This window comes from Nicotiana tomentosiformis, chromosome 1 (genome assembly GCF_000390325.3).
Source record: "Nicotiana tomentosiformis chromosome 1, ASM39032v3, whole genome shotgun sequence".
In the NCBI taxonomy this organism is placed as follows: Eukaryota; Viridiplantae; Streptophyta; class Magnoliopsida; order Solanales; family Solanaceae; genus Nicotiana; species Nicotiana tomentosiformis.
In genome coordinates this window covers 23,483,470-23,496,143 of record NC_090812.1, presented here as the reverse complement: position 1 = coordinate 23,496,143, position 12,674 = coordinate 23,483,470, and the positions used below count along the sequence as shown (strand labels likewise).

The window sequence follows — 12,674 nt, the reverse complement described above, 5'->3', positions numbered from 1 at the left end:
GATGATTCGCTTGCGTAGCGCGATAGTTAACTTTTAATAAATTTCAAAAAAAAATTAATTTTCTCAAATGTAGTAATTTTTCCAAAAGTCATAGCGTGCTAATAATCCTTGTCATGACTACGCATTCGCTTGCGTAGTGTGGTTACGATATCTTGTTATTCTTTATCAATTCTAATAAAGTAAGTATTAAAAGAGGATAGGTAAAACATAAAAATTATATAAATCACAATTTGTCCAAAATTAATTCAAGCCAAGTTTTAACTCAATAAAGCGACCGTGCTAGAACCACGGGACTCGGGGAATGCCTTACACCTTCTCCCCGATCAACAAAATTCCTTACCTGAACTTTATTTTCACAGACCAATAATAATAGAGTCAAACTTTTCTTTGACTAGGGATTCAAATAAAATGTGACTTGGAACACCAAAAAAAAAAAAAAAATTAATTCCAAGTGGTGACTCTAAACAATAAAATAATTCCTACTCAAGTTTGTCACTTTAATTGAAAAAACTCTTTAACCTACAATCAACACACATTCTCTTTTTGGGGTAGAAAAGGGGTGTGACACCCACAGCTAATTGACTTTTTCATATATTGTTTTTGTATTTGCTTTTAATTCGTGACGTATTTTATGTTTTATCACCACGCCACTATAGTAGTTGTGCATTGAATCCAGGAAAAAAAATACTACTATTTGATTATGCAATATCAAATCTAAAACTCTTCGATCACTTAAAACTTCAAAATCGTGAAATCTCCCAAGGGAAAATGTGAGCCTAGAAAAGATCCAAGTCATTAGCAAAGGTGTCAATTCTACAGAAAAATTCAATTTAGAACTTTTTACAATAACAAAAAAGTGGGGATTGATTGAGGGTATATTAATTAGGCCTACTAAATAATGCACACAAACGAAAATACAAACATCAATCATCCTCTAAGCAATAAAAGTTAAAAGTGAAGAAAACAAGAATGAGTGGTTTGGTAATGCCTCAAATAGAATGGGATATCTAAAAACAAAAGAAGATTGGTCGGACGGTTTATGATCCCAAAATGGCCGGTGATTGTTTTTTTACGCAAAATTTGTCAAGTATCGTACCTTATTAGTCTTCTGAATTTTGGACCTCATGCATTCAATAAGGAATATTGTACAAACTTAGCTTCCTTGTCAACAATTCGAATGATTTTTCTTAGAGTCTGACATCGTGTTTTAAGCAATTTCTACTCCAACACAATATGCACTTACTTCCTAAACTTCAAATTACTGTGAATCGGTTTAGGCGTTAGGGAACTACTATTTTGAACTATATCAGTCTTACGAGGGCGGATCCATCCCTTTAGGATGGGGTGGTATGACACCCGTTAAGATGATAAAATTATTATATATCTATGTTGAATTTTTTTTATACTAGGTTAATTATGTGATCCTGCCACACGCATTCGCAAAATAGGTAAAAGTGTCATGGCTGGTAGACCTTTTTGAAAGCTTTTCCCATGTGTAAAATTCAAGTTTAAAAATTTATCTTGAACCTTGCCCGACTTTCCCTTTTCTTTGTGCTTTTTATTTCATTTTGTCCTAGTCATTTCCTTTTCGGTTACCTCCCAATTTTTCACTTGTCATTTTATTATTTTTTTCTCTAATCTATTAATTTATATGTGGTTTCTAGCAAGAACATTCAAAAAAGAGACTTCAAAATTACACAAAATAAGCATTCCTCTTAATCTCAAATCTATGAGTTTTCTTCAATCAAATCCGAAAAATCTAGTCTCGATGGGATTTTTGGATTGAGATCAAATTCAATTTTCATCTTGTTTTTTAAAAAATTGTGTTGTTTTATGGTTGTTAAATATAATTTAGATCTCACCACATTCAAATTATGATGAAAGTTTCGTAAGCGTTGCTTAGAAAAAATATGAGATTTTGATTTTGATTTTGGAAACTTTTAGTTTACCTAAATCTATACTATTGATGTAATTTATTTATTGAAGATATTTTTTTTAATTTTCTTATTTTGATTGGTGTAATTCCCTTATTGAAGATGTTAAATTTATTTTTAGTATACAAAAAAGATGTAATTTCCTAGTGAAACTATTGATTTTACTTGTGTTGGTAATAATAAAGTTGTGATTCCTTATTCAAAATGCTAATTACATTTGTTTCTTGCTATCTGAGATGTAATTTTTATATTTGCAGATTAAAAATATCTATTAAGTTGACCCGAATAAATTAAAAAAAATCGAATAAACGTTCCTAACAAACTCCATATTAGTCATTACAAGGTGCACATTAAAAGAAATTATGACACCCGTCACCTTTAAATCCTGGATCCGCCTCTGGACTCTTACACAAAGATCCTTTTAAACACAAAATGAAGGAAAGCGGTACACAGATACACTATCAAATTAGAACTGAAGACTGACAATTTTGTAATGAAATAAATATTTTACAGCAATCGTTACCGTACCAAATGAATATTGTTGTGGTCCTCTTACTCGTTATATGAACATGTTATGGTCCTCTTATCGTACCAATATTTTACATAAATACTTTACAGCAATCTCAAATGAAAGACGATAAGAGAAATAATTATTGAGAAGAGGAGGAGGAAAAAAAACAGAGTATCTTGTCATCTTCACGTGGAATTAAATATGTAAATCCAATAGGAAAGATAATTTCTTTATTTTGCTTTCTTCCTCGTTATATTTTATTTTTCCCAAACTGAAGAAGAAAAAGAAATTTAAATATTTTTCCATTCTTCCTCTTCTGTTCCTTGGTATCCAAACATATATGAGCAGCTTAATTAATTTGGGAAGGAGAAAAAGCTATATCATGTCTCCCCCAGCACGTAGAAAAGGTTGCAGTTGATTATCATTAGCTTTAATAATAGCTTCAGGACACACAGGAGGAAATTTCATAAGGTATTATAAAATTTATATATTTTTGTAAATGTATATCTTGAATATCACCTTTTGATTTTGATATATATATATATATATATATATATATATATATATATATATATATATATCATCTTTTCAATATTGAAATGATACAAAGGAAAAGGTTGACAGCCGTCAAAATGTTCCAGGCCACAAGAATCTCGTGTGGGATAATTGATGGGCCCCTATCTTGGTATGTCCCAATTTTGGCCTGGCTTAAAACCAGCAGAGCCACCATTGTAATATTATTGGCCAAGAATTGTTTTTTTCTTTTCCATAATTTATTTAAAGGATAAATAAGCAGAGAACGAATGCACCAAATCGAACCTTTTCTAAAAGTTCCTTACCTATTCAATCATCCCTTTTTTAAAAGACACTTTTTGCCACTTTCAATGTAGAAGTAAACGAAAAAGAACATAATTGAATGATTTATCCAATAATATCTAGCTATTTGCACTTTTTATGCTTTTTGGGGCAGGGGGTAGAACTATTTGGAGACAAAATGAGCCTGGAGAAGAAGTTGAAATCATATTTCCAAAACAGTGAAATTAAAAGAGTGATATATTGCTAGAAGTATGGGGATAATCTTACTTTAACTTAATTTATGGTCATATATTTTGGTGGAACCAAGTGTCCTTTCTTGAATAACTCATAATTATCGTTGTTATAGGTCACATCTGCTTAGATATGGAAGTTTTCTATTTTTTAATCTAGCAACGAGCATAAAATACACCATAAATCGTTTTGCCTCAATATTTACAAGCAATGATCATGCAAAAGAATATTGGAGAAGTATATTAAATAGTTGCTTGCTGATCTGTTTGACCCAATATGACGCCACTATAGGAGATATTTTAGCCAATCTTCATGTTCATGTAACGATTAATAACAATTGATTAATCACAGGTCCAAATAGGGAAATGATATTCTACCTACCTTGCCACTTTAACCTAAGTCTTTCCATATTCATACTTATAATTGTTCTGTTTTATTACGTGACAGGTTTAATCAACTACCTTGTGAGAAATGGTGAAGTAATAGAGAATCAGTATAAGATTTGATCACCAAACCAATTGGTAAGCATGGCATAAGATGGTTACCTATACAATGTCTAATTTTATAAGACGTCAACAGTTTCATGACGTAGATCTAATATTTCTCTAATTCATAGCAATAGACCACCTGTAGAAATTACTAGATTTACTTGGTAAGAAGTTTCAAAATAATATACTTGCAGAAAAATCTTAAGATTTCTATACATTAACCTAGAGATGCTTCTAAAAAGCCTTAATAAGCCGGTGAATTTTTGGATATCAGATATCTAAAAAGAATGAGTCTACGGTTTTTTTATTTCCATAATTAAGAAATACAAATACGATTTGCTACGTAGAAAGTTGAGATTCATTTTTTTAAAAACTCCGTAATGTACGTACAGCCTGTGGAATACATTAGATGAGATATTGTTTTCTCCTAATCTTTGACTCATGAAAAAACAGGGTTAGATGAAGACAAGAAAGAATAAGTAGAAACCAAAAAGGGGTAGAGGAAACAAAACAAAAACAACAAATGAAATTACAGGCAATATATGAAGTCAACTATCCCAATATTTGGAAGCTACTTTCACGAGAGATAAAACATGAGGAGGGACTACAAGTTTCCAGTAGAGAAGACAAATTTATCATATGGCTGAATTTTAATGTAAGAAATTAATCTGAATGATTCTAAGTAGGAGGCCAACTGAGCAGTCAAATATAATGGGGTCCCTTGAAAATGATTGGGGGTGGCAAATTCTGGTCTCCAGTAGAATATTTTTGATTTCTCCTAATCAATAAAATTAATGAAAATTAACATGTACTGTCAATAGATACTAGCTTGTCATCATAATTTATATTATATGAAGTAGGTGAAAATAATTAGCCTAACTTTCACCATTCTTGTTAAAGCACGTCACCTAATTGCAAGCGAAGCAAATCAAATCTTCATTTGTTTTCTAGTTGGGATGGACTAAATTACTCCTCCACCGGCTTTAATTAGGGTTTTAATAAAATAATATTTAGCTCGCATGCTTTGAAATAAAAAATTTGTTGAGGAAAGGATGTGATAGGAAGGCAGTCCATTTCATTGGAAAATATCTTCATCTTTTATTGGATTATACTTGTATAATATTAATGCATAAGACAGTATGATGCAAGAAGAACATTATATTCAAGTTAATTATATTTATATTCTAGAACTTCTCTATCTATTCTTTCCAGCGAAAAAAGAGAGAACTGTGACCTCATAACTCGTGACTAGAGAAATTAATAATTTTTTTGTTAACAATTCCAATAAATACTCGTGTGAATGTCTTGTTTTCTCTAAAAGAGGACACGTTTTGACTCTTCTATACTGCAAAACATCATTAGCTGCGCTACTTAATGTATAGTTCTAACATCTTTCATTGAATATACATTCAATAAAGTTGTGTCTAGCAGTTAATAACATCAGTACAGTTAAAACGAGTAATTAGTTCTTTTACAAGAAAGTAAGAAGAAATTAAAGAGAAGAATTAAGCTACTGGGATATTTTTCATAATCATCCTAAGTTGCTGAGAGCTGTCACGGGCTTCTCTTGACAATTGCAAGCAGCCATCCCTTCACATAGACACACACTTTAAGTAGACTCCAACCTATCCCCCAGCCTAGCTCTATAATATGAATTACATCTTTTTCCTTGGAAAAATCTTAGTGTGTATATATTTTAAATCCGTATATATGTGCGTGAGAAATGGAGTCTTGGTGTAACTGGTAAAATTGTTGTCATGTGACCAGAAGGTCACGGGTTCGAGCCGTGAAAACAGCCTCTTGCAGAAATGTAGGTAAAATTGTTGTCATGTGATCAGAAGATCACCGGACTGCCCTTTTTATTATATATGTGTGTGTTTAATGCGAATTAAAATCAATTGAGGACCTCCTCACTCTCCTATAGAACTAATTTACTGCTCAAATAAGGAAACTTGCAAAAATAATCAACATTATAACCACGTGCATGTAATGGAATAGTGTAAAGAATTTTTCTTGTATATGTTGATAGTGTAAAGAATTTTTCTTGTATTAATGTATGTTAACTTAATGCAATATGTTATTATACTAACTAGTTTTAGGGTACGTGCGTTGCACGTGTAAGACGCGTATATTAATTAGTAAGAAAATTGTATATGACGAGAACGAACTATGTATAATAGTAATTAATGTCCAAATAAATTCAACATACAATTGAAATAAAAATTGAGTGTAATTACATTAATATAATAGGTGAATTCAAATATGTTGGATATCTTCTGAACCTGCAAAAGTCAACACTTTGATTAGTTAAGGTAGTAATATAATATTTGTAATTATAAATAATACTCCCTCCGTTTCAATTTATGTGAACCTATTTCCTTTTTAGTCCGTGCCAAAAAGAATGAACCATTTCCTTATTTGGAAATAATTTACCATTATGTAATGATTTATAACCACACAAAATATATGTGCTTCATTTTATACCACAAGTTCAAAAGTAATATCTCTTTATAGACAATATTCAAAAAATTTAAAAGATTTATTTAAAAAAGATTTAAAAGAAATACTTAAACCACTAATAAGGATTTAACATAATAAAAAAATTATTTGCTAATGCACTAACGTATGTTAATCCAACCAGAATGCACGTACTACTAAACTATTAATTTTTATACTTCTTACCTTGTCACCCCTTCTAACCTAGTTAGGATCCTCTAATGTTACAATTTTTTTTTTATGGGGAATTACAATCCATCATCACTAATATTGACTACCATAAATTATTTCTTGGTGAGATAGTACTTTATTTTTGACTTCCTGTATTTATGAATTTATTTGGAGACCATACATTGAGCAAGATCGTATCAAATTGAGGATTAATATGCTTTTGTTCACATATACAAGAACACACCTTATTGCACAGTAAAATTAATTTGTAATAGTAGCGTAAATATCAAATAAAGCTACCTGAACCAGTAAAAACTGTCAAAATTTTGGGTATATGCAAGGACACCAATTGCCAAGAGCTATTCTTTAAGAACACAATTATAATATTGTGATATGTATAATATAGTCAATTAAAAAAAGTAATTAAATTTAATTTTTTCTTACAAAATATGAGCAACTTGAGCTGGCATAACAATTAGTAATTAAAACTATCAAATACAAAGTGAAAATAATCTTAAATTAATAAAATATTCAATTTATATGAGTTAGAATGTCTGACCAATTTTATGTGATGAATGCAATGATCCAAAGAACTTGTACAACATTCGTATATGAGTCAATTTTAAACCAATGATCATATATGAGACATTATAAATAAAATCACAATTGACAAACTTTCTATATGCAATTGTATATGAGTAATGCATTAAAGATCATTATTACGTAAGTTCAAGAATATAGAATAAGGTAGAAAATTTACCTCAATTCACAAGCAAATTTACCTATACGAAGGTTGATACTATAAACGATTTATAATAAAGAATGCAGGTTAATGGCTTCTTTTATAAAGTGGTTAGCTCCTCCTTATTTTAACTGTTTTGGTTCTAAAATTCTAGAAATTTAAATTGAATCCTAAGTAAAAATAAAGTGAAGATACAACATTACCATAAACTACGGTCGGTAAACTAATATTAAATTGAATCCTAAACCTACACCAAAAAAATAATGAAAATTGCATCTTAAACCGATACACAAGAAACAATGGAAAAAAAACATGCCATAATTTAAAAGAAAGAATCCTAAAAGTAAAGGAAACAAAAACGCAAGAATTCTAAAAGTAAAGGAAACAAAACCAAAGGAAAAGAAATCGTAAGGCAAGAATCCCAAGTAGTGTAAATTCTAAAGAATTCTAAACCTAAAAGGAAGTACACGGCAGTTTTTGATTTTGGGAAGGAAAAAAAGAAATTAATGATTATAATTACAAATATAACCAATATAAAATGTACTTAACGACATTTCGATAGAGTATTCGTGTAACCTATCTTAGTTTTCTTATTAAAGTCGCTAGAAATAAGTCTTAAATGTGAAATCTTGTGTAAGAAAGCAGTACTAGTAACTAAAGAAAAATAACTTTAATAGGGGAATTAAGAAAGCTCCAAACCCACCGCTATACACCCTGTCCTAATTTTTGTGAAGTCCCTTTCTCATCTTAACTCAACATCTTCTCATACGTAGGGTCTGATAGCTATGTAGATCTTTCTATTAACTCCTACCCCACCCCCAATCCAAAAAAATAACAAAAAATAAAATAAAAAGAAACTCCACATTTTCTTCAACCCTCTAGAGTTAGAGAGGACTATAGTTAAGACTTTGACTTGTGTGGGTTCGTTTACTACTCGTATCTCTCATCCACAGCTTGCATTATCGTACAATAAAGCCAGGTAATATAAAGGGGACGAAGAAACTCCCACTTTTTAGCCTAAAGATAATTGGGAGTTGGATTCTCTTTATGAAAAGTTACTGTTACTAAAGAAATTAAAGTTCATATTACTCCTATATTTTTATGGCAATTGTCCCATTTACAAGCATCATCATGAGCCAAAGCCAACAACATGAGCAACAAGATGACACCATCAACAACATTAACAACACCATTAAAGATGATGATGATCATGAACATGACATGGTCATGCCTGGTTTTCGATTCCATCCAACTGAAGAGGAACTTGTAGAGTTTTATCTTCGCCGTAAGGTTGAAGGCAAGCGCTTTAATGTTGAACTCATCACTTTTCTTGATCTTTATCGCTATGACCCTTGGGAGCTTCCTGGTATATATATTAATTTTCTACTCTCCTTTTTTTATTTCCCTCTTCCACTGAATTCCAATCTCTTACTCTTTTAATTACTTTTTCCGTTTCTTCTCAATCTTTCTCCATATTGATATTGGTACTTGTAGAGGCGAATTTAGAATTTTAAACTTAATGGATTCAACCTTTTGTTCTTTAACTTGTCGTACTTTTGAAATTATGAGTTCAGAATTTGTCGAAATTTTAGTGATTTCTTGTATAGATATATATATATATATCTATGTTCCATGTTTGAGCCAATGGTACAAAGATTGCATCCGCCTAGCACATAATATTGGATTAGATTGAGTGTTTAGGGGGTTTTCTTGTAAGTTCTATAACTTGGTTTGCTTTGTTGGTTTTAGCGTTGGCAGCAATTGGAGAGAAGGAATGGTATTTCTATGTACCAAGAGATCGGAAGTACAGAAATGGGGACAGGCCTAATAGGGTGACAACTTCAGGGTACTGGAAAGCTACTGGAGCTGATAGAATGATTCGAAGCGAGAATTCGCAGTCGATTGGCCTGAAAAAGACATTAGTTTTCTACTCCGGTAAAGCTCCAAAGGGGATTAGAACTAGTTGGATTATGAATGAATACCGTCTTCCACAGCATGAGACTGAACGCCTACAAAAGGTAATAAATTCAAATACTTGCGAGTAACTTCACAAATTCCTCATTTCTTGACCGTCTTATGGTGTTCTTGGTTACAAAGATGTGCATATCAAGCTTGACTTTTCTTAAGCTTGACTGTTGAACCTACTGTTTTCTCCAAAGTGGGAAGCTACAGAAATCTATGTTAGCTCCAATTAATGTTCATTAGAAAACATAGTACTACTTTTTTTCATTCTCAATGTTTCACAAATCTCTAGATCCTTAAGATTAAGTTCATGAAAGAAACTCAATTAGAAGATATATAAAAGCATAAAGATGAAAAGGGTAAAATATGAGGAATAAAAATGTGAATAGAAGAAATGTACGTAGTTTGCCAATTAGTTGACAAGGGATTTAATCATAAATTTAGTTGAGTTTCTTAAATGCCCATGACGAAAACGTATATACACCAATATATTAACATGCATGGAAGATACGAATTAATTATTACGGAACTTCACTTTATGACATCAAATTTTGATTAATGTGTATGTTACTGAATGAATCTATTTCAGGCTGAAATTTCATTGTGCCGTGTCCATAAAAGATCCGGAGTGGAAGACCATCCATCTCTCCCTCGATCACTTCCCACAACAAGAGCATCATCTTCTTCTTCCTCAAGAGGGACTACTAATTCAATCAAGAAACAACACCATCAACAAGTAGTACAAAACTCATTGATCTCTCCATACGTAGTAGGTCAATCCTCCCAACAGCAAATTGATGAAAAATTGAGTACTGAAACAAGTGCAAGCAGTACTAGCACCGATCACCACCACCATCATCACGTTGCTACATCTCTCGGCCTCAATTCCCTTTCAAATTCTTACAATTCCATCGCATTAGACCCCATGGCTGGGGGCGCGGTCACTTCAACATCCTCATTATCGCCTTTTGCTTCGTTAGTATCACCGAGTAGTACTGGTGCTGTAGTCGAGGATCTCCACAAACTAATCAACTTAGATCAGCAGGTCGCGTTTCATAATCAGCAGCATTTTCATAATAATCCCATTAACCATATTCCTGCTGTTGCATCCCAGCAGTTTTTGCAGCCACAAGTATTACCACACCATGCGCAGCCTCAATCTTTATTGTTCCAAGGATCGCTTCAGTCGTCGTCGTCTTTTTCAGACAGATTATGGGAATGGAGTTCAATTCAAACTGATGCAAACTGTAAAGACTACCAACCCAATAACCCCTTCAAGTAGTCTTATCAATTAGCTACTAGACATATATATACATAGAGCTCTATATTTTTAAATAATGTGCATGGTACCTTTGTTAGGGTTTTGGGATCTTAGTTAGACTATTAATTTTTAGTTAATTGTAATTTCTCTTACTATCGGTACTTGATTAAATATGTGATTTAGCTGTACTTTTCAATAAGGAAAAATGTTTATTAGTTAATTCATTAACTTCTATGGTATCCAACATTTTTATTTTTGTTGATTATCGAGTAAAACGGCCTTCTTGTTTGCAAGTTTTAGCTATGACATATATTTGGGAAAATTTGGAGGGGAAGTACTAATGGAGTGAATTACTTTTACTTTCTACTATTAAGCAAAATAAAAATACCTACTAATTATATCTAGAATTAGTTTAGGAATCAAAACACTGTCTTGTATATGTCCCTTCATTATTCAGGTATATAGCTAACCAAAGTGATAAGGAGGCAAAATCGATTCCAATGACTCAAAATGACTTTTATATCAATTGGTATTGTGAACAAAATCCAACACCCTACATCCCATGTTAGTCAGCCAAAAAAAAAATAAAAAGGAAAGAGTTCAATTCTCATGTCCTTCCATTGAAGTTTTTGGAATCAAAAGGGATGAACTTAGAAATCAGTCTGTCTATTTTTCCAATAAACACACTGTTATTCGTGAGAAATAATGATGTAATGATTGATTCACAGATGACTATGAAGAGACAAAATTGCAATGAAAAATGTTGGAAAATGAGTTGGATCGGCGATTTTCACAAGCCAACATCTAAATAGAAGACAAATTAATTGTACATCAAGATTTGCCTGAATAGTTCTCGCGGTAACTAATCCATTACAAAGATTTCATTGTTGAGCAAAATATCAGTACTAGGTCGGATTTATTAATATATATAGCTACGTTATTTCTTGAGATTATCTTTTTTATATATATGTGTGTCGGTTAGTCTGAAAAGTTCTTTACATCGTTCTAACAAAATGCTACTCTATTTATCCATCGAGGAGAAATATTATCTTGTACATTTTCTTAAAATTTGTGACCAGGGGGAGAGGGAATATGTGCTACTGAGAGTTTGCATGTTTTGCAATTTTAGATGAATGTTTTCTCACAAAATGTTAAGTTAGGAGTATTTGATTGTCAAAAGTTGTTTTCCTAATTAGAGGGTAGAAGAGTAAGAGCCTTATCAATTAGAATTTCCTAATTATTGAAAGAGCTTTATATTAGGTGGCGGGACGAAATTATGAAATGACTAGGCCAATCACATTCCAAATTCACGTGTAATGCGACGAAAATGTGATTTTGATCCTGTTTGGAAAGCCATATTTAATTGGATGCTATAATTGGCTGAAATTATATATACTGTCTTGGATCATTTTTTCTTCCAAAAAATAATTATTTGGTCAGCATAGGATTGTTATTTGAAATGGAGCAGTTACGTTCTTCAATTTCAAAGGGAGGTGCGGATTGCTTATAATTAACTATATGGTTTAATTATGAAGCAATTTTTCAAATTCTCTTTATTTTCTTCTTTGGATGTATTACTCTTTTTACATTCTTTCTCTTCCATTTCAAAATATATGAAGAACACTGGAGGATGGCATGACTTTATAACAAAAATGTGGAAACACCCGGTGCAAATCTTTTGAGATGTTTTCTTATTGAACAAAAAACAATGAAAATTACTAACTTGAATACTATTAATCTGAGTATTATCTCATTTTGGTGTCTCTCACTTATTTCTTTCAATTTGAAATGAAGAACATTATCTACTATAATTTGCAATAAGAAAAAAGAATTAACATGTGTATTGATCTCGATGGCTTTTTGAAACTTGCACTTTAATTACCTCTTTAATTTGTAGTGTAGGAACAGACTCCGAGCTCCTTTTTCTTTTTCGTATATTTTTTTTTCTTCAAACTCCTCCCAAATTAGGAGGATTTATAGTGTTTTCACACTTTCCCTCCAGCGTGACTCGAACCCAGGACCTAACGGTCGTAGGTGGAAGTACTTTTACCAACTGAGCAAG

General features: G+C 31.8%; 1 protein-coding gene across 2 annotated transcripts; it reads left to right on the top strand.

The window, feature by feature from the left end:
- Positions 1 to 8,315: 8,315 nt before the first annotated feature.
- Positions 8,316 to 10,840, top strand: LOC104116864 (NAC domain-containing protein 35-like). 2 transcript variants are annotated; one of them, XM_009627813.4, is made up of 3 exons: positions 8,316 to 8,686; positions 9,139 to 9,407; positions 9,941 to 10,840. In XM_009627813.4, exons 1-3 carry the CDS (start codon positions 8,491 to 8,493, stop codon positions 10,631 to 10,633), a joined length of 1,158 nt encoding a protein of 385 aa, XP_009626108.1. In that variant the 5' UTR covers positions 8,316 to 8,490; the 3' UTR covers positions 10,634 to 10,840. The 2 variants fall into 2 exon arrangements, with proteins under 2 accessions (XP_009626108.1, XP_009626107.1); XM_009627812.4 differs by having other exon boundaries at positions 8,318 to 8,755.
- Positions 10,841 to 12,674: the final 1,834 nt, after the last annotated feature.